At 38.2% G+C, this 27,867-nt stretch overlaps 1 protein-coding gene across 4 annotated transcripts; it reads left to right on the plus strand.

The window, feature by feature from the left end:
- Positions 1-1,814: 1,814 nt before the first annotated feature.
- Positions 1,815-27,555, plus strand: SYPL1 (synaptophysin like 1). Of its 4 annotated transcripts, XR_010656200.1 has the most exons (7): positions 1,815-1,906; positions 2,160-2,231; positions 17,972-18,096; positions 19,410-19,617; positions 20,774-20,783; positions 24,348-24,536; positions 26,117-27,555. XR_010656200.1 is itself a non-coding variant. In XM_065883794.1 (6 exons), the coding sequence occupies exons 1-6, from the start codon at positions 1,856-1,858 to the stop codon at positions 26,249-26,251; spliced, it is 780 nt and encodes a 259-aa protein (XP_065739866.1). In that variant the 5' UTR covers positions 1,815-1,855; the 3' UTR covers positions 26,252-27,555. The 4 variants fall into 4 exon arrangements, 3 of the variants coding, with proteins under 3 accessions (XP_065739866.1, XP_065739867.1, XP_065739868.1); XM_065883794.1 differs by lacking the exon at positions 20,774-20,783; XM_065883795.1 differs by lacking the exons at positions 20,774-20,783; positions 24,348-24,536 and having other exon boundaries at positions 1,856-1,906; positions 26,117-26,251.
- The last annotated feature ends 312 nt before the right edge of the window (positions 27,556-27,867 follow it).

Genomic DNA, 27,867 nt, shown 5'->3' on the forward strand with positions numbered 1-27,867 from the left:
GTGCTGGGCTATACATCACTGAGGGTAACAGCAGTAGCTCACTCCTGCTTGGTTTCGCCCAGTCAGAGCCCGTAAATGAGTTCTGATAAGTGACCAGACACTACTCTTCTGCTACCTTAAGTGATCTCTATCTTTTCCAAACTAGTGGCACATGGCCAAGGAGGAGAGAACTTCTTAATGTTCAAGGTGGCATACTCTGGCACTAAGGGTTTCTTGAAGAGAAACAACCATGCTTTCCACTGGTGGGCATGAACCAGAAGCAGGAGAGAAAGCAAAAAGAGGCAGAAGAGAGGAAACAGAAAGTTAAGCTTCTCTGAGAAAGGGCCAGGCCAATTCTGATTTCTGAGACCTTCAAAAAATGAAAAGAAAAAAAAAAAAAGGAGAAATGCCCAAACTGGGTTACTACGTTACAGTATAAGCTGCAAAGTGAGCATCATTCTGATTTGTCAGCGTACATCTCATGCGAGTCTAATTTGAATCTTTGTGAATATGAAGGCCAGGCCAAATAGCATTGCTATCCACAACCCAACTCCAGTGCCAACCCCAAAGCCTCAACAGAATGGGAGAAAAATGGACTAAAGAGAATACAACGAGAAGAGTAGTAAGGAAATCACTACCTTGGGGCTCCCATAACTGGGTGCCAGGAGAAAAGGTGCAGAAACAAAGTAGAAAATTTTAAAAAAGTGGGGGAAGCAGGAAGACCTGAAGTATCACTTACACTGGTCTCAGGTGCACTGGATACCAATGCATGGTCACCTTCCACTGATTCTGCCCTGAGGGGTGTTTCTGATGCCTTCTTTTTAAGTAAGAGGAATCTGCAGTCATTCAGCAGGTGCCCACTGAACATAAGGCACTGTGCTGGGGATGGAGGAATGGAAGTCAGGATCAAAAGGATAAGGTTGTCTCTGTGGACCAGGAAATTGAAATATATTCTTTGTACTCTCTGGGAAGCAAACAAGGAGGTAAATAGGTCTCAAATGAGAAAGGGTTAGCTTCCTAGAAAGATGGTCAGTAACGAATAACTTCAATGACAAGGAACTTAATTCATAGGTAAGTGCTTGGAAAATGAGTTAGTATATATAGGTAGGTACTTCGAAGTTGGTATATTGAGATTCCATTGCTAAACGCCTTTCTTATTTACTTAGTGTTACGTGGTGTCAACCCCCTTATCAAACACGCCAGAAGGCCAGCATTCCAACTCTCCAATAACTTCCAGGATACTGGGGAAGCCAGTAAGGAGATCACTTCTTCGGGGCTCTGATAACTGGGTGCCAGAAGGGAGGCGTCACCTAAGGCGACTCTCGAAGGGGGAGCAGGCATTAGCCTTCTGTAGAAAGACTCCAAGAGCGCCCCACGGAGAGAACTGGACCGACAGGGTAGGAGAGCTGGGTAACAGGAGACGCCTGTCCGGCGAAGCCTTTTTCCGTTAGGTATAACCTTCATTGTACTTCCTCCAACCCTGACTCCAATGATAACTCTGACAATAAATTTAATTTCTGTAAGAATGTTTGGTGAATCACGGTTCTGAGAGAGACCCTACCGCCAGGTCGCTCAAAGTCCGTTGTTCTGCAATAACTTTCCACCATTTTAATAAAAGGTCCCCAACGCCAGCCTTGAATCGCGGCTTCATCTGTATTAATATTTTATAAATCCAGGTAAAAGTTGGGAACTGTGAAGGGAAGCCAGGAGAAGACAGCTGTTGCCCGGAGAGGCGTGACGAGACCTAACTGAATCCTGGGGTTTCGCGCTGGGCAGCGGCCCCGCTACGCAGGCTTGGGACTGGGCGCGCGCATGCGCGACAGGAACCCGAGCGCCGCGGGCTGGATTTGAGGGAAGGGGGCGCGGAGCACGCAGCATGGCGTCCAACATCTACTTAGTTCGCCTGCAGATCAGCCGGCTGGGCCAGGTGTGGCCCGGGAAGACACCTCCCCTTCCCTGCCTCTGCCCGCCCTTGCCTCCAGCGGCCGCCCCTCTCCGTCTCCGCCCCAGCGCCTCGGCGTGCGGCTCAACCGCCGCCGCCCCGCCCCGCCCCGCGGCCTCCCAGGCCCGCCTCCCGGAGCCCTCCCCGCTTGCCCTTTCTCGCGGCAGGACAGATCTGTCCTGTCGGTCCCCTCCTCCTCCGCCCCGCCGTCCTGATTCTCTTTCCCTCCTTCCCTCAGAGGATGTCCTCCTTCCAGCTCAACCTCAACCCGCTCAAGGAGCCGCTCGGCTTCATCAAGGTCCTCGAGTGGGTGAGTACAGCCTGCGCCCCCCGGGCGGGGAATCGCGCCGCCGTTCCCGCTCCGGTTCCGGCCCGGCCGGCGTCCTCGGCGGGGCGGCTGGGGGCTCCGGGAGACGGGGCACGGCTCGCTCCGCGCGGGGGAGCGAAGCCGCCGTTGTCCCCGAGACGGGACCGGACGGGACTGGAAGCGCGGGGAGGGGACAGGAGGCCGCGGCCTGGGCCTGCGCGGGGCGGGGACGCCGCGGTCGGCGTCGAATCACGGGTCCCTCGGCTGCCTCCGTCCCAGGCGGAGCCGCCCTGCCACACCGAAGCTCACCTCTGGGTATCCCTCGGGGAGTGGTGGTTTAAATTTCTCTTTGGCTTCACTGCTTTCCGCAAGGGAAGAAAAAACTTCCTCTTGCGGTCTAACCGAAACCCGGCGGGCCGGAGTAGCACCGCGGCCGGCGCTGCCTCTGCGCCTCCGGTAGAGCTCGTGCATTTCTGCCCCGTGCGGACTGGAGGCCGCGTTCCGTCGAAAGCTGGTGTGCCTTCCCCAAGTGATCTGACGAGCTCTCGGGTCTTAATTTGCTTTTAAGATTGGCCCCAAGTTAAAAATGGATAAAAATAAACTGTGGGTCAGGGAAGCGGGCGGGGGTGGGCGGAGTAGGGGAGAAGGTCTAAGCAAAATGCGTTGTTAGTCCGGTCTACTGAAACACAAGTTAGGAATCGCCATCCAGTTTGTTTTAGGTATTTCCCAGCAACATCCTGCAGTCAGCTCTTAGTCCTTCCCTGGGAACATTCTCAGTCATTAGCATCAAAGCAGATTTATTACTTCGACCTTGGTGATGATCAGTCACTTTGGAGGAGTTGGTGAATACACCAGGCACTGCACAGTGCCTTCGGAGTTGGTGGCCTAGGACATATTCCGGTGGTGGTTTTCAGGCCCGTATTAATAGGCAGCTGGCATCTGTCCAGCGTGCAGGCAAGTTGCTTGTTTAGCCAGCAGCATTTACATCCGTAACTCTTCAACCCCGTATGTTAGTGATAAAGTGGTGAAGAGTAAGAACTTAGGATTTTCTGTTTTAAATAACCTGCGAGGATGTTTTTAAAAGTAACACAGAAACTCACATTCTCTAATGGGTGCTCAATCTGATTTCCTTCCTGCACCCAAGGGTTCCTACGTTTCCCCCAAAGTTTTACTTGGTGTTTTCTGAAAGCTGAAATAGTGCTAATTTCACACAAATGTTTACTTTAAAGACACCTAAATGTATATATTTAGGGTTCTGTTAAGCCTAAGCCTAGATTTAAATATAAAGAAGATTCTTATTTGAGTATATAAAAATTTTAAATTGCAGGATGAAAAACACATTTAACTGAGCTAATCAAATATCAGGTTTAAGAAAAAGTCTTATTATACCTAGTAGTTTAATATCATTGAGGATTATAATTAAATTTATAATTAACTTAAAATTTCACTTAAATAAATGAAGAGGCAGTTGTTTATATTTATGCTTATATTATTCGTCAGTTTTTTTAAATGTAGACTTAATTTTTTTCTTAATATTTTCCTTAATATTTTAAAACAGTGATAAGTTTATTAGTGATTATAGGTCTGACATATTTTGAAAAATGTCCTTTTTAAGCTTTAGGAAATACTACTTTCAGTTTGAACAACTTACTATTACACAAGAGAATCTTTTATGAAAAGAGTATTCGTTGTTCATGGTGTAGAGAATATTCAAATATTTGAGTGTGTATTATATACAGGTGCTGAGCTAAGCACTAGCACTAGACCATGTGAATAAAACATGGTCTTTTCCTCATGACCTAATAAGAAAGACATGAAAACTAATATGAATATGCCATATGGCCAATACTATAATAAAGGTATAGGCAAAGTGTAGTAGGTGAAAGGAAGGAGAAATCGATTGCTTGGAGGTGCTAGAGAGAATTTCAGATGAAAGAACACTTGAAGGATGAGTACTTGTTCACTTGGGGAATGGTTGGGGAGTGGCTTTCCAGGCAAAGAGAATCTTACATTCAGTGGTGTGAAAAGTTGAAGCAGCATAACCCTATTTGCGAATTTAAAAGTAATTGGGGTTGACTAGAACGTATACCGGGAGGGAGGGTGTGGTTTGAGATGATTCTGAAAGGTTTCAAAGGGCTTGCAGAATAGTTTGGAGTTTATCCTATGGGCCAGTGGTTCTTAATCCTTTGGGTTAACCTTTGATAATCTGGGCCCTTTCCTTAAGAAAATGCATATGTGCAGGTACAGAATTTGGGGTTGTTTATCGTACAGCTTCCATCTACGCCCAGAATTCCTACCGTGTAGGGTGGATTCACTCATTCAAGAGTAAATAAACAAGTGAATAATATAATTAGATTTGCCTTTTAGAAGTTTTTATTTTGTCAGCAGTGTGCGGAATGAATTGGAGAGGAAAGGTCATGATTGAAGAAAGGGAAATCTGTTGTTTGAAACATAATGAAGGCCTAAAACTAATTGCAGTGGGACTAGAAAAGAGAGGTTTAGAAATTAGAATATATTTGTAGGGTGAAGAAAAGAGAGGGCTGTAAGATGACTGCCATATTTCTGACTCGGATGAGTAGTGGCACATCTGTCTAAGACAGATCACTAAGGAGAAGCAGCAGGTGTTTGGTGGAAGGTCAGTAAGGTTTTGAATGATTGAGTTTGTGGTCTCTTTAGAGCATATAAGTGGAGGTATCCTGTAGGCAGTTAGATACATGGATCTAGAGTTTAGAAGACAAGTATGGGCTGGAGATTCAGCAGGTATTTGGCAGCAAAGGAAAAAGGTATTGTTAGGAAGTTGGAGAGAAATAACATCTTAGCATCACTATTAGACATATTTCAAGAAGAGAGTACTCAGCAATATTAGGTGCAATAGGTTAAGAAAAATAATTACTAAAATGCATCCCTTGATTCGGGTAATCAAGAGGCTTTAGTAAGAGCAGTTTCGGTAAAATCAGAAACCAGATGGTAGTAGACTGAATGGATGTATGGTAAGAAAGAGAAGACAGTGAGAGTAGATCACTATTTGACTGTGAAGATGGGAGAGATTGAGTGGTAACCTATTTTAAAGATGGGAATGAGTGAATGTGTGTGTGCGCTGTAGAGAAGAGACTTGTGAATAGAAGGTTTAAAACAGAAGCAGAGAGGCATAAGACAAGGTTCTAGAGGAGAAAGGCTCATAGTAGGAATTTTTAAATGTGTTTTGAATGAACTGTTCAAGTTTCATAAGGTGTTGATTGAGATTACCTCTAAAAATAGTCAATAAATACATTTACAAACAAATCTAAAATCTAGATAAAGGCTGCTTACTATCCATATAACTAGAAGAATAATTCCCCAAATCAGCTTACCTTTAGCAATGTTCTAGAAGATGTTAGACTAAGATATAACCTGATAATATGTAACTTTCAAGGGGTCACAAATATGAAGGCCTCATAGACTTGAAGGCAAGTACCCAGTAAATATTTATTGACAAAATAAAAATACAGTCACCAAAGCAGAAGCATTTCTATTTTGCTTCTAAACTGTAGCCACCATGCCTATATATATATATATATATATATATATATATATATATATATATATGAATCTACTTCTGGCCCTTAGTTACAGTGCCTGGCAGTGACATTGCCTTAGTTCTGTTTGTGTAATAAGTACTCAGTAAAGGTTGAATTTTTGTTGTACTTATATGGGAATAGCAGTACTTCACAGGGCTGTTGGAATGACTGAGTTATAAATATGTGACTAATGATAATGTATTTGAACAGTTCTTAGTAGGTTCTTCAGAACTGAAATGCTATGTTTCTAGGAAGACTAGATCCAGACAGTGGATACAATTTGAGCCCTATATGACTAACATATCTTCCGGTGCTTCAAGATCACTAAGTTCTCATTTATATATTTTAAACTTTAGAAATGGTTATTGTAGACTTTTCATTTGTTTGTGTGTTTTCCTGCTTTTAGCAGCCTGTCAAGGTAATAAGATAAAATTTAGGTGAGATTAGATGCCCCATGTGTAGGAGTTGAACATGGAAGTAAAAGGCAAGGGTTAATGTTATCAAAGCAGCTTTTTCAATTATTTAATATTTTTCTAGTAAATTTTAATTTGGATCTTACTTTGTAGTCAGTTATCACTAGTATTTAGATTAAAGTTTTTCATTAAAATGACTATCTCCTTTTAATATTGAACACTGTGTTTTGGACTTTCTTGCTACTTAGGGTGAACACTGGTCAAATGTTTAGCTCTAAATAAGTCTAAGTAATATGCTTTCCTAATTCTACACACACAAAATTGTGGAAGAGATACTGTTTGGGAGTATATAAAGGAATTATAGACTAATTAAGTTGAATTTTAGAATTATGAATATTTTTGTGCTGGCCAAGTTTACTCTCAGTGTTAACAGGAGATATTTACTGAGTTCAGTATATGTTCTAGGGCTTTACCTGTATTTTCTCATTTAATTTTCTGACAACCTATGAGGGTTGTTATCTCTATATTACATGTTACCGTTGTCATCTCCATGTTACTGAGGCTTAGAGAAATTAAGTAATGTACTCAGATCCCATGATTGTGATTACTACATCCTGGACTCAAACAGTCTGTTCTTAGTCTTTTCAGTAACTTACCTTTGTGTTTCTGATTGGTCTTTTAATAAATTAACGAAGAGATTACCCAAAATTTCAGGCTTAAGAAACAAAAACATAAGGTACCTGAAGTAATTTTTTTCTTGTTACATGCATGTTTATAACAGGATCTTAGGAGGAGTTAAAAACAAGTAGGGTTTTCTTGATTCATTTATCAAGTTTGAATTTTTTTCTGATTTTATACTTATAATTAATGAGCAAATTCAAAAGAACATTTAAAAACATTACTTTGGGGTAAATTATTATCCAGGAAAATTAGTGTGAAAAACGATGAGTAAGAAAACCCATAACCGTTTGAGCATTACATATATCAATTTGTTTAAAAAACAAACTTTCAGAAATATGTACTAGTTTATCTAAAATACTCTAAAAGTTTAGTCATCCCAAGTAGATTATAGGATTTTTACAAACAGGGACCATGTTTTATTCTAATTTTGTGGTTATAACATAGCACAGAGGAGCAGCCTAGAAAATACAAATGATATTACAGAGTATAGGGGATGAGGCATACTCAGAATGATGTTTTTTTCATCCATTTGCTTAATACTTAAATTTTTAGGCTATCAGTCTATGGCACAGACTACCTTTTAAGAAACTGATCTTTCACTTAACCTTGCCATTTGTGTTCACTTTTTTCCCCTATTGTAGAAAGGGAAAAAAGGATTTCAAATGGCATTTTGTGCCTACCAGGACTCTATATACATGTAAAACTTGTAATAGACTTACTGACTTACCACTATGCCTTTGCTCTCTGTTTCTTCTACCCAGAATCCTCTTAGTGTTTGCCTTGAGCCCTCTCATGGGATATACTAGATGTTTTTTTCATAGACTATATATATATATATATATATATATATGTTGTCAGTGGTTTTAGAATGTACATATATACACATACACACTCACTTCACACATACAAATAGCAATCTCTTATAAAACATTAAAGGGAAAATTAAGATAACAACAGTGCTTTAATACAGTGGTTCTCAAAACACTTTGGTCTGAGAACCCCTTTATACTCCTAAATATTGAGTGCCTCAAAGAGCTTTTGTTTATGGGGTTGTATCGATTGATACTTACCATGTTAGAAATTTAAGCTGAGACATTTAAAAAAATTTTTTTTAAATAACGATAATTAATCACTTGAAAGTTTGATTACATCAATGGCAACAAATGCTGCTGGTTTTCCTTGAAGTGAAAGGCTCATCTTTTTCAAGAAAAAGATCTGACAAATACGCAAGTCTGAATACCTATATTTTGTTTATTATTTTTTCAAGTAAAAATAGTATTTAACGAAAAAAGTGACTAGTTCAGCAAACAACTCAGTTGTTTAAATGCTTTCCCTGCAGACCACCATTGTATTTAGGTATGCCGTAAAAGTGGGGTTTTTTGTTCCGAGTGGATTTGCTAGATCATATGGCAGCTCTATTTTTAGTTTTGTTTTTTTTCTCACCCCCGCGGGCCTCTCACTGTCGCGGCCTCTCCTGCTGTGGAGCACAGGCTCCAGATGCGCAGGGTCAACAGCCGTGGCCCACGGGCCCAGCCGCCGCGCAGCATGTGGGATCCTCCCGGACCAGGGCACAAACCCGCGTCCCCTGCATTGGCAGGTGGATTCCCAAACACTGCGCCACCAGGGAAGCCCTATTTCTAGTTTTTTAAGGAACCTCCATACTGTTTTCTATAGTGGCTGCACCAGTCTACATTCCCACAACAATGTAGGAGGGTTCTCTTTTCTCCACACCCTCCCCAGTATTTATTATTTGTAGACTTTTTGATGACTGTTGTTCTGACTGGTGTGAGGTGATACGTCATTGTCCTTTTGATTTGAGGTTCCCTGATAATTAGCATGAGCATCTTGTCATGTGCCTATCAGCCATCTGTATGTCTTCTTTGGAGAAGTGTCTATTTAGGTCTTTTCCCCATTTTTTGATTGGGTTGTTTGTTGTTTTGTTGTATGAGCTGTTTGTATATTTTGGAAATTAAGCCCTTGTCGGTTGCATCGTTTGCAAATATTTTCTCCCAGTCTGTAGGTTGTCTTTTCAGTAATAAAAGTATTTGCGCATCCTACTTCATCACACAGAATATTAAGAAGACTCAAATGTCAGGATTTAATAAAAATAACAATTTTTCTGCTTCATCGAAGGCATTCTTAAGTAAAACTGGCTTTTTTTCTTTAACTGCAAATGCATGGCAGTGAAATAACAGTTTGATGCTCTTGCTGATTCTTACTAAAGCCCAGCAGTTTTACCCACCAATGCTTTTGCGCAAATCAGCGCAAATGTCAATGTAGTATAAAAAGCAAAAAATGTTGTAATAATATTGTAAAAATATTTTTGACCTCATGGACTCCTTGAAAGAGTCTTGGGTATTCCCTGGGGTCCACAGACCACACATTGAGAATTGCTTTTCTAATACAGGATAAACATCATTGGGGACCAGCAATGGAATGGAAATATGGGTGGGAGAAGGACTGTTCCCGGATCTGGGAAATAAATCTGAGAAAAAGCTTCAACCTATTGTTTGGCTTTATAACTTTCATGGAGTGGAGTACTTAAAGAAGTAGAGAGAGAGAGAAATGGCCCCCTAACAAAGACCTGAATCAACCTACCTGCTTAAGGTCTGGATTTGTGTTAACTGCAGTATTCTCCTATGTTGGTAGTTTGCGGTCCCATTATAGAATAAGGTATTTGTGGAGTAGGGCAGGGGTCCCCAACCCCAGCAGGAGGTGAGCGGTGGGCAGGCGAGCGAAGCTTCATCTTCCACTCCCTGTCGCTTGCATTGCCACCTGAGCCATCATCCCACCCCCCCACACACACCACCCCCGTCCAGGGAAAAATTGTCTGCCACGAAACCGGTCCCTGGTGCCAAAAAGCTTGGGGACCAATGGAGTAGGGGATTAAGAAGGCCTGGTAGAAATGACCAAAAAACTACTGGGCAGGGAGATGACTTATAAAACCACTAGACCAGGATGGGGAAGCGGGGAATAACATACTCTCAAGTTGAGCTTACATCAAATATCCTAAAATACATGAAGAAAACTAATGTTTGCTTAAAAGCTCAAATTATATCAGTGGCAACAAATACTATCAGTTTTCTGTGAAGTGACAGACTCACTTCAAGACAGCCATCCAGATCAACAATCGGAATATTGATTCGCTCCAAAAGACATAAAAATAATAGAACTGTTTGAAATGATTTTAAAATAAGTATATTTAGGTTCCTCAGAGATTTCTAGTTCCATACTCAGGTTGACAATTGTTTAAGAATAAAGGTGACATAAAGATGTTTTCAACAGTAATAATTGAGCTAGCAAAAATCTTCTAGCTATTTATTTCAGCAGGAACTCAAGTTTACTTTTCATGATCCAAATTCTTAAGGGTTTTGGAAACTGTACTAGAAGGCTATTTAGAGCTTTCTATGATTGTACTTTCCAAGCAGAGGGAAATAATAGAAGAGTGAAATTGAAGAACTTTGAAACTGACTTCACTGCTCAGTGCACAGTGGGAGTAAACTGAAATATTAACATCAATAACAAAATGTTTTTTAAAATGAATATCTTTGGTAAATGCTTCAGACTTTGATTTAGAAAAATCAATACCTTGGCTCTAGGCATTCTAATCTGACTGATTGTAAAGGCAAACATGCTATGGTAGTTCATTTAAGTACTGAATGATCATTTGATTTAGTAAAACAGCATGCATTTGATTTGGCACATAAACCCTCATATACAATATACTTTTCGATCTATTAATATTTCTGAAGATTTCAATTATATCATTTTCCTGAACAGATTAATCATGAAATTAAATAGCAGTGAGGACCCTGCAACTAGAAACGTGAAAGATACCCATAAATTAGATGAGTACCAGTGTTCCCCAGTAGAACCCTCTGTGAGCTGAGCAGGGTCTGAGAATAGGAACTAGGGACTCTGGCTGACTCTGTCACTGTAAGATTTTATACACAAAGCCCTAGTATGCATCTATAATTTAGATGCATGTTTTACTATGTCATTATCTTAAGGCATATTATTTATATACACTCAGGGTAAATTTCATTCATATTTCAAATTTTAAAAAATCCTTATTTCAGATATTTGTCTAATAATTTCTTTTTCTCTTCTTTTTCTTTCTTCTTTTTTTTCTTTTTTTTTGCCAACTTCTGATCTGATTAAGTAGAATCTGTTTTTACCTGGTAATGTGGCTCATGAATGCAGCTCATAGAGGGTATTAATGCTTCTGCTTTCTGTTTTGGACATGAGGTTTTGTATTATCACTCAGTAGTTTTAGTAAAGACTTTTTTTTTTTCTTGCGGTACGTGGGCCTCTCACTGTTGAGGCCTCTCCTGTTGCGGAGCACAGGCTCCGGACGCGCAGGCTCAGCAGCCATGGCTCATGGGCCTAGCCACTCCGCAGCATGTGGGATCTTCCCGGACTGGGGCACGAACGCGTGTCCCCTGCATCTGCAGGTGGACTCTCAACCACTGCGCCACCAGGGAAGCCCCTGTGAAGACATTTTTAAACCACCAGTCCATTTTGTGAAGGTTAGTTTGGTTAAAAGTAAATAATTTATTCCATAAAGACACTTAGCCAGGGACACTCACATTATTAAATGAATTCTAAAAGTGGAAGAATAGGTGAAGGTATCACTGTCTGTCCTTCCCTGTTATAGGACTTCCTTACCTTTAGGATACCCAGCATACTGCCCCGACACCTGACTCTCTGACATACAGACCCAGCATGGGTTTCAGCAGTATGTTAATTTTAGTAAAACTTTATTTCCTTGTTTAAGTCTAAAAGTAGATATAAATAGGCATATTTTCTTCTTGTACACCAGTTAGATGAGTACTCCAGTCTATTTTAGAGAGTAGTATTCTAGAGGACCAGATATTAGATATAGAATATAGATAGTCTAGATATCTAAATTAGTGAGGCATGTCTTGTGTCACTAATGTGGGTCCAGTGGGCAGAGAGATAAGTAGAACTTGAGGCTGTCATAATGAATATGGAACCTTTTGACCTGAATAGAAGCTTGCTGTCATCCTGTCCCTGGATTCTTACTAGTTACTGTGCAGGTGGAATTTCATATCAGCAGTTTCAGTCATTCTTTATGGGATAGAGAGAGAAGGGGGAATTAGTTTCATAAGTGGCAAGGAAATATAAATCAGCATACTAGAACACCTCATTTTAGACTAGAAGTACAAACTGAAGTGCTGCTAGGAACCCCTCATAAAGTAAATGAGTGAAACAAGTGTTTGGGAGAAAAAAGAATAGTGGAAGTTCATTGATTACTGGTAACTAACACACATCCTGAGTGTTGTAGGGACAATAGAGTGACAGCAGTCTGGAAAGCACATACCCTGTCTTAGGTGTCATCTGTCATGCATTTCCATGTGATTGTTGCTTTATGGGGATATAGGTCTGATACTGGCATATCTTTATCCGCACCCACACAGGAAATCCAAATGTTTATGTGCAGCATGCTGATATGAAAATATTGACAACAAATTCACATTTTTCATGAATACTGGGAAAACCACAATCTATCTTCTGGCCAGGTTTCACCCATGGGCTGCCAGTATATAACTTCTGATCGAAATCAGAGTACTAGTGCAATATAGGGAGAGGTGAGATGTTTGGGTAGTTTACTCTCAGATTGTTTGTACTTCATTTAGTAAAAAGTGTGTACCTTATCCCTTTTTTCCCATAATATAAAGACCAAAATGGCAAACATGACATTTATTTATCCTCATAACAAAAAGACAAGCTTGAAATAATGAGTATTTAAGACTTGAAATATGGTTTTATTTGTACATTATTGGCAATTGATTTTTTTTCCTTTAAGCAGTTATTTAGTGAGCATTTGGTGTATGTCAGGCCTACTAGGTAGGCACTGAAAATCCTGAATAAAAGCAAATGCAAAGACATGACAGTCTGCCAAGGGAGAGATAAAGGCAGTAGTCTTAAAAGCAATAAGCTGTGGTACAGTGTGCCATTTATATACTAATTTTTGTATTAAATGGGAAACTAGTTTTTATCATTTTTGCTTTTGGGTTTTTGTTTTGTTTTGTTTTTCTAATAAGGCAAGATACACAAGAAAAATGCCTATAATAGAAGTAGTGAACTCAAGTCTATCTATTCAGCCCAGGAGACAGAATAGTACCACCACAAGGAACTGGGCAGGACCTTAAAGGATGAGCTTGTTGGAGAACCAGGGTGGGGGCAGAGGTGGGGAATCCTGGCAGAATAAATACACATATCCAAGACATAAATACTTGGTGTGTTTCAGGAACAGTAAGTACAGTATATAGTGCAGTGTGACAGAGTTGTACAGGACCTGGCAGGGAGTATAGCATATAAATCTAGAAGGATAAAGTTGAGGCTACCTCAGCCCTGCCTCTTATGCCAAATTAAGAAGTTTGGGCCTATGGGCTTCCCTGGTGGCGTGGTGGTTGAGAATCTGCCTGCTAATGCAGGGGACACGGGTTCGAGCCGTGGTCTGGGAGGATCCCACATGCTGCGGAGCAATTAGGCCCGTGCGCCACAACTACTGAGCCTGCGCGTCTGGAGCCTATGCTCTGCAACAAGAAAGGCCGCGATAGTGAGAGGCCCGCGCACCGCGATGAAGAGCGGCCCCCACTTGCGCCAACTAGAGAAAGCCCTCGCACAGAAACGAAGACCCAACACAGCAAAAAAAAAAAAAAAAAATTAATTAACTAATAAACTCCTACCCCCCAACATCTTCTTAAAAAAAAAAGAAGTTTGGGCCTAAAAAGATCTGGAAAGCCATTGAGGAAATCTCTTCAAACAGGGGGGTGACATGACCAGATTTTTATTTCATATCAGTGTGACATCACTCTAAACAGCTCTGTCCGATAGAAACAGTGCAAACTACAAATGCCAGCCATACAGTAACTTTAAGCATCTTACTAGCCACACTAAAAGAGTGAAAAGAAACAGGTGAAATTAATTTTAATAATACATTTTACTTAACCCAGTATATCCAAAATATTATTGTTTCAACAATATAAACAATTATTGATGAGATATTTTACATTCTTTTTTCATACCAAGTCTTCATAAACCATGGTATATTTTACACTTACAGCCATCTCATTTCAGACTAGCCATTTTTAAAGTGCTCAGTAGCCACATGTGGCTTATGGCACCTTACTGGACACTGCAGCTCTAAAGCCCATAGGAAAAGATGAATGGTGTTGGGAATGAGTTTAAAAGTGAAAGGAGGAGTCTGTGGGGTTAGTCCCAGGGAAAAATGGCGCGGGCCTGAACAAAGAGTGGCAGGAGTGATGTAGACAAGTAAACAGAGCTTTTAAAAGAATGGCATTATACCCTGTGTAATCTTTTTTTTTTAATTCCTTTTTTTTAATAGAAATTTATTTATTTATTTATTTTGGGCTGCGTTGGATCTTCGTTGCTGTGCGCAGGCTTTCTCTAGTTGCAGCGAGGAGGGGCTACTCTTTCATTGTGGTGCGCAGGCTTCTCATTGCGTGGCTTCTCTTATTGCAGAGCTCGGGCTCTAGGCGCGCGGGCTTCAGTAGTTGTGGCACGCGGGCTCAGTAGTTGTGGCTCGTGAGCTCTAGAGTGCAGGCTCAGTAGTTGTGGTGCACGGGCTTAGTTGCTCCACGGCATGTGGGATCTCCCGGACCAGGGCTCGAACCCGTGTCCCCTGCATTGGCAGGCGGATTCTTAACCACTGCGCCACCAGAGAATACCCCCTGTGTAGTCTTAGGCAACTTTTTTTCTTTCCCACTCAGCGTTAGGTTTCTACAATTCATCCTTGTTGAAGTAGGTAGCTGTACATTTTCATTGCTATGTAACTTCCCATTGTAAGTACTGTATATCAATACATTTTATCTACTTTCCTGTTGCTTCCCCTCCCCATATTTTGATACTATAAACAACGTTACTGTGAACATTCTTGTGCACATCATGTAGTACGCATGAGCAAGAGTCTCTGTTAGGTCTGTAAACATAGATACTAATCGTTTGTGACATTATCACAAATACTTTCTCCTAGTTTATAGCTTGTTTTACATTCAGAAGCTGACTTGATTTTTAAAAAACCCTCTTTTTCTGTAGTTGAATTTAACAGTCTCTATGGTTAGCTTTTTTTTTTCCTCAAGAAATTCTTCCCTTCTTTGTGATCACAAGTTTTCTTTTATGTTGTCTTCATAATTTTTAGACTCACGTTTTACGGTTAAGACTTTAGCCCATCTGGACCGTCCTTCCTTGTGTTAGTTATCGATTTCAAATAACAAATTACCCCAAGCTTAGCACTTAAAACTATAGACAGTTTATCATCTCACAGTTTCTGTGGGTCAGGAATCTGGCAGTGGCTTAGCTGAGTTGTTGCAGCTCAGGGTCTCCCAGGAGGTTGGCTGGGGTTGCAGTCATCTCACGCCCCCCTCTAGTTCACTAATATGACTGTTGGCAAGCCTCAGACAGTATACTTTCAAGGTCCCTCACCTGGTTGATGGTAGTCCTCGGTTCCTTACCACACGAGTCTGTGAGTTGCCTGAGTATCCTCCCAACATGGCAGCTGGCTTCCCCCAGAGCAGGTGATTCAAGGGAGTGAGAAATGAAGACAGAAGCTGTAATCTCTATTACCTTACCTCAGAAAGGACATCCCAGTCCTTCTACCATATTCTGTTCACTAGAAGCAAGTCACTGTGTCCTATCCATATTTAAGGGGGGATAATTAATCTCCACCTCTTGAGGGGAGGAGTATCAAGGAGTTTGTGGTGACATCTTTAAAACCACCATTCTCTTTTCCTTAGTGCCCTACAATGCCAGTTCTGTTAGCTATAATTTGTCTATACACACAGATCTATTTCTGGCCTCTTTATTCCATTGATTCAATTTGTGTATCCTGTTTCTTTTTTCTAATTCTAAACGTGGGTACATACCCAAGACTCATTTCCTGGCCTTCTGTTTTCACTCTGTGTATTCATGCACATTTATGCTAAGAGGGTATCTATTCTTCTTTCTTTATTTTTTAACTCTTTTAACTGAAGATTCCAAACTATGTGCTGACATTATACCAAACTCTTCATATCTATAACCAGATTCCTTTTCATATATCTCTTCTTCATGGAAAAAAAATTTCGTGGATGGTTATGATCCTGATTATGGCCTGATTCAAGGTCCTGGATTAATCCATGAGAGGCATTATATCAGTGTTCAACAGTATAGGCTTTGATACCAGACCTGTACTGAATTTTATCTATTTGCTGGATGTCTGTTACCTTGAGCAAAACAAAGTTCCTGCCCTCTTTGAGTTTACATCCTAGAGAAAAGTGGGCAAACAAATAATGAAGTACTGTCAGGCACTGGTAATTACAATTGAGGAAAAATAGAGCAGTACAAATAAAGAGAATAGATAGTGTGGAGTGGGAGGGGCACTGTTATTTAACATAGTGAGGTTAGGGAAAGGCCTGGCCTCTCTGATAAGGTCACATTGGAACAGGAAGCTGTGAAGTAGGAAGTTAGCCATGTGTTCCAGGCAGAGGGAATAGTTCAGTGCAAGGGTTCTGTAGGAGTTTATCCCATGTCTTTAATGAATAGTAAAGAGATTTGGCAGGGGAAAAAGTAGCAACGTGAGATGAGAAATGTTAAAGGAGGAAAGGATCTTGTAGACCATTATATGAACATTGATTTTATTTGGAGAGAACTCAGAAGCCATTGGAGAGTTTTGAGCAGACAATAAAGTTTTCTGCCATATATATATATATATTTTTTTTTTTTTTTTTTTTTTTTTTTGCGGTACGCGGACCTCTCACTGTTGCGGCCTCTCCCGTTGCGGAGCACAGGCTCTGGACATGCAGGCTCAGCGTCCATGGCTCATGGGCCCAGCCGCTCCGCGGCATGTGGGATCTTCCTGGAACAGGGCACAAACCCGTGTCCCCTGCATCAGCAGGCGGACTCTCAACCACTGCGCCACCAGGGAAGCCCTTCTGCCTTATATTTTTAAAAGATGACGCTGGCTGATGTGTTGACAGTAGACTGAAGCAGGGGCAGGGACAGAAGTAGGGAGCATCAGTTTCAAAGGCATAATTCAGGCAAGAGGTGATAGTTTTGATCAGGATGTTGTGATGGTGGTGGTAAAAAGTGATCAAATTCCAAACATATTTTATAAATAGAGCCATCAGCATTTGCTGAAGGATTGAGCTCTTGGTCACTACACTGTATCTGGGCTTTTTGTTTGTTTTGTTTTGTAGAAAATTCGTAAGATACAAATAGAAAAAGGAATTATCTTATGTCTTCTGTTCAGAGGTGACCACTTAAAATTTTAATGCATAGACTTTTTAATTTTTGTTGTGTGTGTATGCATAGATGTAGGCTCATGCTCAACGCATTGCTTAAACAAACTTTATGTGTATTGAACCATTTTCTTTATCGTTAGATATTTCCCAACATTTTAATGACTGCATAATGTTCCCTTGTGGAATTGAATTACAGTATATTTGATTCCCTGTCAATATTTAGGATGCTTTCAGTTTTTTTCCTGTTTGAATAGAATTTGAGAAAACACCATTACATTTCTTTAAGCATATTTATGACCAGGAAAACAAATTTCCAGCTACTTTTTGAGACCTCGAAATACCCACAAGTGAAGCTTATAAGCTCATGAAATAAGATCTCTTCTTTGCTTGTAGTCTCTTGGCTTTATAGTTACCCTTAGGTTCCAAATAAAATACCTCCAATTTACCCCCTTTTGATTTTGATACTAAGAAATAAGACTTCCTCTGAATTTCATACTAATATTTAGTGGGTACACTGTAATTTGAGCAAATGTATTTTTTTTTGACTTCTTTATTGGAGTATAATTGCTTTACAATGGTGTGTTAAAATGTATTGTTATATGGGCTGTTATACCAGTTTCTGTGTTATACTCAGGGGAAAATAAAATCACATTTGTTGAGAGTTGCAAATAAATTTTTAAATAATTTGTACAATCTTAATTTGTAAATAAGAATTCTAAGAATGTTAGCGAGCTAATTTTTAATAATCACTATATTTAAAATTTTAATGACCTATGTTTGGGTACAGTAATGCTTCTTTTCTTTTTTGGTCTCACTTTGTGTAGATTGCTTCTATCTTTGCTTTTGCCACCTGTGGAGGTTTTAAGGGCAAAACAGAAATTCAAGTGGCTTGTCAAACTAGTAAACCTGACAATAAAACGATTACAGCTACTTTTGGTTATCCATTCAGGTGAGTTATTTGTTTGTTTTTATGGTTTAACAACTCTTTTTGACTCATTAAAATTTCCAACAACTTACTGATCTTGGGGGTAGAAATTTTTTAATTGCATGCTCACTTGTAAGTAGTGATCATTGCTATTGAAAGTGTGGTGCGTGGGACCAGTATCTGTCTGCAGACTATTTTCCTGGACTGTGATGAAATAAATACAGAAAATGACAGTAGGCATTAAGAAACTTTCATATGATGTTGCCTTGACACTTTTATTCTATCATCCCACAGTGGACTGGAAATTTCAAAACAAAACAAGCCTGCTCTATCACCTTAGTTTGAGAGGCCATGTTGTGGAAGCAAACACAACTTATGAAAAATCCAAATATCTCATGTATTTGCAATTACTAAATAATAATGTGCATTATATAGCTTTAAGACATGTATTTATATAAAGTGAAGAGCTCCTTGTGTTTCTTTCACTAGCATAAAACTTTATTTTCTGAATATTTATTTTATGACTATTTTGTTTGTAAGTTGTGTTTGACCTCAGTATTCATTAAAAGGTTTATTAGGTGTGTCCTGTGTTTAAGTCAGGGTGTGAATCCTCTTCCACTTACTAACTACTTACTTGACCTCTCCAGGACTCAATTTTTCTGTTCAATAAATTTAAATCTTCTAAGGTTGCTTTGATGATTAAATAAAATCTTACATTAAAGATATGTCAAATAGCAAGGGCTTGGTAATCAGTCATTTCCTCTCCATCTCTCAATCCTTCTCTTATAAAATTCCATTACAAGGAACAGTTACAGCCTCTTTGGTGATAAGTGCTTTTGTGATTTATGGATAGGGAAAATTAAAGACTTTGTGGAGTTAGCAGCTAATTAATGCAGAGTTAAAATGTGAATCATTACAATTGATTCTCCTGGTGCTAGTAACACAGACTCTCCCTCCTAGAATGGAATATCATGTCTCAAATTGTAAACCATTTTGTAACAACGCTGTTAATCTGCTAAGTTTTTATTACAGTAAGATAGTATCTGGGTGTGAAAGTGTTTAATTCAGTCTATATTCAGTCTATCATAACCAATTATGAGGTATAATTTATGATTTATGTACATTTCTTATGAAATTTTTAATTTACTTAAATATTTGAATTTTTCATTTTTTTAAAAGAATGTTTTAATATATTTGGGGAGTATTTTTGTGAAATGTTATTTCAATATTCTGCCTTTCTAATACTTCTGTATTAGAAATACAGAAGATGTATTTCTGTCTCTGTTGGAAGAGTCCAAGTAATTCATAAATTTATTTGAGACTTTTTTTTTTAATAGGTTGAATGAAGCATCATTTCAGACACCTCAAGGTGTAAATGTGTGTGATGTAGATTGGAAAAGTCATGTCCTTATTGGAGATTACTCTTCTGCTGCACAATTCTATGTTACTTTTGCAGTCTTTGTCTTCCTGTACTGCATTGCTGCTCTTCTGCTCTATGTTGGTTACACGAACCTGTATCGTGATAGTCGAAAACTTCCCATGATTGTAAGTAATCACTTTCTTTTTATAAAAAAATAATTTATATAAGATATAAGTATACATTATATTTGAATTTAAATATGGATTTTCTTACACTGGAAAAAAGAGTTCTTGGCATAAACCAAGTTTCATTGTGTTTTGACCTGTGCTTGCCAAGAGGTTGAGCTTGCTCTCCTCGTCATGTTTAACCCAATTCTTGTAGCCTGTTTGCAGCACTTTCTCTGTACTCTCTAGAGTACAGAGGTTTTTTTGTTTGTTTCTGAACCTGGAAAGAACTCAAATATGTGATAGAGCATATTAGGTTGCAAGTAGCAGAGAAATTAAGTAGAAATTAATGCCTTTGATTCGAAGAATTGCTGACCATGCTAGTAGTCCCATAACTGTGTTCCTATTTCTTATCTTTTTTCTCTCTTCTCAAAGAGACGCCCTTTATGCCTTAATTCAACTTAATAGTCTATATCAGAAATCCACAAACTATAGCACACAAGTTAAATGTGACTCACTGTTTTTGGTTTTTTTTTTTTTTTCAAATAAGGGGTTTTTGGAACAGAGCTATACCCAAATAATTTACAGATAGTCTATGACTGCTTTCATGCTATAGTGTCAGAGTTAAGTCATTGTGACAGAGATCAAAAATATTTACTGTCTAGCCCTTTTCAGGAAAAGTTTGCTGACTCCTGGTCTGTGTTCTTAAATTCTTTAATTTACAATCTGACCCAGGTAATTCTATAAGAATTATAGAATTTGGCATTAGTGGCATTCATGAGCTAATTTTGAATCTTTAAAATGGCAACAAAGGATTTGGATTTGAAGTCCTGATACCTTTTTTGGCTTCAGGGTCTACTGAGCTAGATATAAAAATAATCTCTGAGACTTAGTTAGTAAAATTGCCCTGGATTATTGGTGGCCAATCCAGAGATAAGCTGTGGTTTTAAACTGGACCTCCACTACCAAAGAATAACTACAAAGTCAGTATTAGTGTTACTGACTTGAAGGGACAACAGAGGTGTTTTCGTGATACTGGTCATTTATATCCTGAGAAAACACTGACCACTGACATCTGCTTATTATTTGTGAAGTTACTTGAAAGGGTAGGCCAAATTATTAAATAACAGGTTTTATTTATTTACTTATTTTTAATTTTTGCTGCCTGGATCATAAGAATGCAGATGGTAAGTAAGGAATAAAACAATATTTTACCCTTCATATTTATTCCACTTCATATATCGGAGAAGAAATTCTCAAACCTGACATTTTCATAAAATATTTCTTGGTTGTTAGGTGCCTTTCAAAAAGATAGACATCACCTTTTTTTTTTTTAATTTATTTTATTTTTGGCTGCATTGGGTCTTTGTTGCTGTGTGCAGGCTTTCTCTAGTTGCGAGCAGGGGCTACTCTTCGTTGCGGTGCGCAGGCTTCTTATTGCGGTGGCTTCTCTTGTTGTGGAGCACGGGCTCTAGGTGCGCAGTCTTCAGTTGTTGTGGCGCACGGGCTTAGTTGCTCTGTGGCATGTGGGATATTCCTGGACCAGGGCTCGAACCCGTGTCCCCTACATTGGCAGACGGATTCTCAACCACTGCGCCACCAGGGAAGCCCCGACATCAACTTTTTTACTTTGCAGTGCCTAATCAACAGAAATTATGTATCAGTAATTTATAACTTCTGTGAACTTTACAAGCCTTATTTTAAAAAAACTATGGTGATCATATAGTTATTATATTTTGTTAAAATTCTTTATAGTTTAAATTCCAAATGAAGACATTTCTTGCCAGTTTGTCATTATCCCAACAAATTTAAGTTAAATCTAGCAATGAGCTTTTTATTTCTTGTATTCTGTTTAGTAAGCTTTAAAAATATGACACTTTAAAAAAAAATAAATTTATTTATTTATTTATTTTGACTGCCTTGGGTCTTCGTTGCTGCACGTGGGCTTTCTTTAGTTGTGGTGAGCGGGGGCTACTCTTCGTTGCGGTGCACAGGCTTCTCATTGCAGTGGCTTCTCCTGTTGCGGAGCGTGGGCTCTAGGCACGCGGGCTTCAGTAGTCGTGGCATACAGGCTCAGCAGTTGTGGTACGCGGGCTCTAGAACACAGGCTCAGTAGTTGTGGCGCACGGGCTTCGTTGCTCCGCGGCTTGTGGGATCTTCCCGAACCAGGGCCCGAACGCGTGTCCCCTGCATTGGCAGGTGGATTCTTAACCCCTGTGCCATCAGGGAAGCCCTAAAAATATGACACTTTTTAAAGCAGCATTCAGGTCTATTTTTGTAGAGGGTTTTTCTGTCTAATAAAACTATAAAACTGATCTAGTTGTATCATTCAGAGCATCAAAAGTAACTTTCCACCTCAGAGTAATCAATTAGTGGTCATACAGAGGAATAATCCAGAATTAGTTCTGTAAGTGGTTTTTTTGTTGGTATAATGTATGGTGGATACTTCTTGTTTGTAAAAGTCCAGCCTCTAAATTAAATTTTGGATTCTACTTTTAATTTAACTGTATAAATATAAAAAAATTTTTTTTGTGATAACTAAATTTTTAACTATAGCCAAATACGACATGGATTTTTTTTTTTTAAAGTGCTATTTGTTAATGAGGGTATGCTCTTTTATCAATGTTCTCAATTCTCTGCTAAGGTATTTCTAGGAGAATTTCAACTGTGACATTTAAAAATCAACTTTAGTTTTTAAGTAAATGTAGCACTTTTTTATGGTAAGTAGGAGGAGCGTAAGGGTTCTAGGCCATGTGGAGGGTCGGAAATAGCATAAAGTGAAACTAAACAAAGATAGGGTGTCCCAAATCATAAAGACCTGTTATGAGTCATATCCTAACTTATTGGTAGTACTAGGGCTGTCACAGGCAGGTTGTGCATTGCATAACTCCACAACTAACTAGAGTCCTGAGTCGCACAGACTGTCTTCAGAGGCCCACATTTCTCCCACTTCCCCTCACCCTAAGATTACTTCGTGCATCATTTTCAGAAAAGTACCTGCTTTTGAAATACAAGAATGTCATGCCTTAAGCCATCAACGACGTGGACATAAAGAGCATAATCAGAAAAAAACAGTGTATTTTTAATTAGGAATTTGGAAGGAAGAAACCTAAAACTTAAGAGGATTTGACATCTGTTGGTCAAAACTATGAACTTTAGCCCAGAGAGAACTTGTTTAACATGTGATAACCTCATACTAATTATTAGTTCTTCAAAAGGCATTGTATTTCTAGCAAGTGCTTAGAAAATGTTTACCTGCAGCACAAAGTACAGCAGAGTACAGCAGCAAGAAAGGGAGTACTCCCCCAGTGCAAAATATTTAAGCTATAATGTTTCTATTTTCTCTTTGATATACATTTTTTAAGAGGGCCAGTAGCAGTGGGGAGCTCAAATGCAAAATGCAAATACATTGTACCACCATGCTTGTAAAATTAGTCATTGTTTTGGTTCTCTAATTACAAGACGTTTATTCAGTGCCATCTTGACGCGGTGGACAAGCTATATATATCACAGTTTCTATATCTCATACATGACCACTGGTATTTATCCGACATAAATGACTAAAAGTTCGTTGGCAAAAGTAATTTAAAACTAACCAGATTTATTTAAAAAACAAAACAATTCTGTGATAAGCTCCAAAACCCATTTCTGAGCTTGGAAAGATTTTTGCTGCAGATATATAAGAACTCATAGTCTTGAGCATATCTGAATGCTTAAAATACATAACATTAAAAGATACAAATTTTATATTGTTCCCACTTTGGTTGTTAATTTAAAGGAAGACCAAATGAGGTGGAACTTATACTTTACACTATCCAAATGCGGGCTTTAAAAAAGTGTTACTTAGATCTTTGTAGCCAGTACTAGTTGACAGAATTCTAGTTCCCCAGCAGAATAGATTAAGGAAAATAAATTTTTTTCTTTATCTTATTAGTTCAGTAAAAGATTATCCAAAATATTAAAAACTTCAGTCTTATTCTTGGAATGTAATAAGTGGCAAAGACTTTCTTAGAAAACGTAGTGACAAGGTGTCTTGAGAGAGATTTTTTTTGTTGTCCCTTTCTTAATATAATGTGTATTCTTAAAATTTTGTGGTCATGAATTTAAAAAGAGACTAGTTATCCAGGATGTGTGCTTTTCACGATTTCATTATTAGAGGTAGATTTAACTAAAGTTAGAGGTTTGCCAGAGCAGTATGAGGAAGCAGGTGAAGGGTAAGGGAATTGAGAGTATATGTAAGAGATTATAATGAAAGACCTCAGAATATAAATTAAAGAGGGAAATAAGATGAGATTGTAGGTCTCAGTGAGGTCAAAGGATTTTTGAGGTTGGGGTGCCAGAGGGAGTAAGCTAGAAAGAGAGAGGTGATATTGGAGAGGGGGTGATTAAAACAGAGATGATGGAGGTATACAGTTATTAGTGATAACAGGATCCAATATATGATCCTGAGAGGGAGAGGCTTAGATAAGTTGTGGTGAGGGCTGTGTAAAACTTTGATTTCTCCATGTGAAAATCTGACTCCTCAGGAGATAACTAATTCTTGTTTACTGTTGTATCTCAGGCACTGGGCTGGCAATAGTAAACAGCAATGTTTGCTGTGTTGACTGTGGCCTTTTTGATGAAGTATGTCATGAAGGCCATTTCTCAGTACCATAGGGTTCATTGTGATCTCAATTCCTTCATTATGGATTTGAAATTTAGTATCTTTAAATTAACTGTTCATTATTAATTCATACTTATTTTTGCTTTAGGACTTTGTTGTTACTCTTGTTGCCACTTTTTTGTGGTTGGTGAGCACTTCAGCCTGGGCTAAAGCTCTTACAGATATTAAAACAGCTACCGGTCGCAATATTGTCCAGGAACTTCTGCCTTGTAATCAACAAGGAGTGATATGTCATTTTGGCTCTGTGACTAGTATGGGATCCCTAAATGTATCGGTGGTAAGTATGCAGTGTTTATAAAATATGTTATTTCACTTATTAGAAAAAACCTTATTAGTGATTTAAGAAAACAGTAGTTTTTAATAAATCTCTGGATGAATGTATTTTATTTTTACCAGCCTTATCAGAATCCTAGTTATCATATAGTCTTTACCTTTATAACACAAAAGTTTGTAAAGAAAGTTATTACTTGTAAACAGGTTTGAACAAGATCATGGTTGAGTCTTTCTTTTCATTAACATTGATTAGGCAAGACTTTGACCCAAAAGGCACTAATAATAGTCACTAACATTTACTAAGACTGTGTGCTAAGGTCATTACACTCATATCTTATTTAAGTTATCCAACAATTCTGAGAGGAATGTGGAAAGTGGTATTACTGTCTTCATTTTACAACTGGGAAAAAACGTAGCTCATATGTTAATTCAGCCAAGGTGATGCAACTAGTAAGTTGGCAAAGCCAAGGTTTGAACCAGATCTGACTTTAAAGCAAGCCCCTTCTCTAATCTGATTTGCTTTGGGTGTATGAAAAAAATACTTTTAGAGTTCCTGAAAAAATCCTAAAATTTTGGTCTATTTAAATTTAAATCTTATTTTGTCTGTTATTTTATCCAAATACAGATACATCATTAGTATAACAAGGGTATTATTTTTAGGGAGGTCTCATGTCTTTTCAGGAAAATATTTTTCCAGCGGATAAAATCAGTCCTGCCTTATAAAGCAATTTGATCAAACTTCTGTTTTATAACTTTGTAATCTAAAAGTCTTTTTTTTGCATATATATTGACAGTGATCTGAGATGGACAGTTTCAGAAATGTTGTTTTTATATCCAAATATACAAAAAGAGAGAAAGCAGTTGGCCTTCAGTAATATGATAGTGCTCAAGCTTTTTACCTCACTCTTACCTCATAAGTCACTATTATTCTTGTATTTATAAAAAACTGAAAATAGGGTATCTTCAGTTTGTTCATTTCTGAGACTTTCATCTTGTCAGATTTATACCTAGGAAGGCTAATTTCTTTTAGGTTGACTAATGCAGGATGTGAAGTAAAATTCTTCTGTGACTCCTTTTCTCTTCTGGCTGCAGCTGTGGAAGTAAGGGAGATGGTAGTAGGGGGATAAAGTAGGGAAATAGGAAAAGATGCACAAAGGATGTTTATAACCATTCAGATGGGAGAAAAGTAAAAGCCCTCCCAAAGAAGGAACCATGGATTCCTGTGTTCCTCTTCACCTGGAAGCACTGAAGTCTAAATATAAAGTAATAAAAGGAAGGTTTTAGTTACTTTTCTCAAATTTAATCCCATCTTGTAATAATGAGCATGCAAAAATAAGGTATCTTTTAGTCATGATTTTATATGTTACAAATTTAGAAATTTCATTGGGAATAAGTCATTATGTATCCAAATCTGGCATTGAAATGCAAAATCTTCCTTTTTTAATTCCACTTTATGTGTAGTTCAAACTTTAAATGTAATAATGGTATACAGCCTGTAGATATTTAATATTTACAGGAAAACAAAGATAGTTATGAAATTTTAATTATATACTAGATTTTCATGTTTATTTTTCTCTTTCTTAGATCTTTGGCTTTCTGAATATGATACTTTGGGGAGGAAATGCATGGTTTGTGTACAAGGAGACCAGCTTACACAGTCCCTCAAATACTTCTACTTCCCATAGCCAAGGAGGTATTCCTCCTCCAACTGGAATATAATTGAAGGGAGAAGTACAGTACACTGTTTGAAATAGATGTCTATACTATGACCTGTTGCCAACATCTTGAGAAGCATTTTTTGTTTCTAATAAAAGTAATGGCTTTTTCAATAAATTGGTGGGTTTAAAATTTTGCTGCTTTTTTACATAAAGCTTGTGCCTTTCCTAGAAATTTAAGATGTAAATGTATTCTCACATGTGAATTTGAAAATTCTGGGGCCTATTATGAGATGATACACATTTTTAAATGAACAATAATTTCTTCACTAAGTTGTTTGCCTTCCAAAGTGTTTACACCTTAAGCCTTAACATACATCTTCACTGAGAAAAGAGTTATATTGTTATATCATAATAGGAAGAAAATCTCTATTGGAATATACACTACTGTAAGTTTGTACGGATCATATTCCTAAGACCTGTCTTTGTTTAAGAAGGTCTTGATTACGTAAATCATATTTAGAAAAAACATTTAGTTCACAGTTTATATCTGAACATTGTTTATATGTTATGAAAATTTTTTAATACAAAGGCTGCATGTATGTTTTATTTCTGTTTTTCTAAATGACCTACAGTACTTGACAGGTGTACTAAAGTTGTTTTGGGAGTGGGGTTTAGAAATTTCTATTAGATTTATAGTTAATTTAGTAATTCTCTTGCATGAGGTGTAAGCTTCCATTATGCTGTTTATTTAATAGATTGGCTATATAAGTAGAACGTGGTTCACCGAGATGTTTTGATATGTATGGGCATTACTCCTAGTGATATTTGTTTGCTGTCCTTTGTTGGTCATACTCCTTCAGTGCAGGCTGAGGCCTCATCTCCTTGTAAGTACAGTAAAATAATCTACCTTCTTTTGCGGACTCTATTCATAGGGTTACAAAAAATGAAGGTTGCCTTTTACTTTTGAAACATTTAACATTTATATTCAATGAAGTTGCTATTTTGAGTTTAGTATTGGTATTGTGAAAATGAATGCAATTTGGATCTCATGTTTCTTAATGTTATTCTTATTTCACAAATGGATAATTAAGGAATTATACATAATAAACAGGGAACCTAAGTGGGCTCTATTATGGGTGTGCTGTCTTTGCTCACACATTTGGGTATCTTCTGAATATAGGGCTTATTCACATTTTGCTACCTAATATTTTTGCTGTACAGGGCCAGATTTCCTACTACCACATAATTGTTTATATGTGAAGCACATCTTACTATTGCCTTATTTTTGTTGCTTTTGTTCATGACAAGCATTGTCAATATGAGAATGTATATCTTTTATGCAACCAGCTTAATAAAGAAGTTAAAGGAAAGAGTGCACTGATTGTTATATTACAAAGGAACTTTCCTCTTAAAGGCATGAGCAATGCAAAATGGAATGGATTTACAAAGCAAGAAATAGAATATCACAATAGTTTTTTTTTTTTAATATTTGGCAAGAAATAAAAGAAAAAATGCTTTGGAGACACTGGTTCTATCCTTTTTTCTTTCAATCTCATTTTTAAAATGCTTATTTGTAACTTTCAGATTAAGTTTTACTGATAAACCTTTTCTAATTGACTGTCCAGTTGGCAGCAAAGATTCTTGATTAAGAGTGTATGCTCTGGAGCCAAACTGCCT

Source organism: Phocoena phocoena, chromosome 9 (genome assembly GCF_963924675.1).
Source record: "Phocoena phocoena chromosome 9, mPhoPho1.1, whole genome shotgun sequence".
Classification (NCBI taxonomy): domain Eukaryota; kingdom Metazoa; phylum Chordata; class Mammalia; order Artiodactyla; family Phocoenidae; genus Phocoena; species Phocoena phocoena.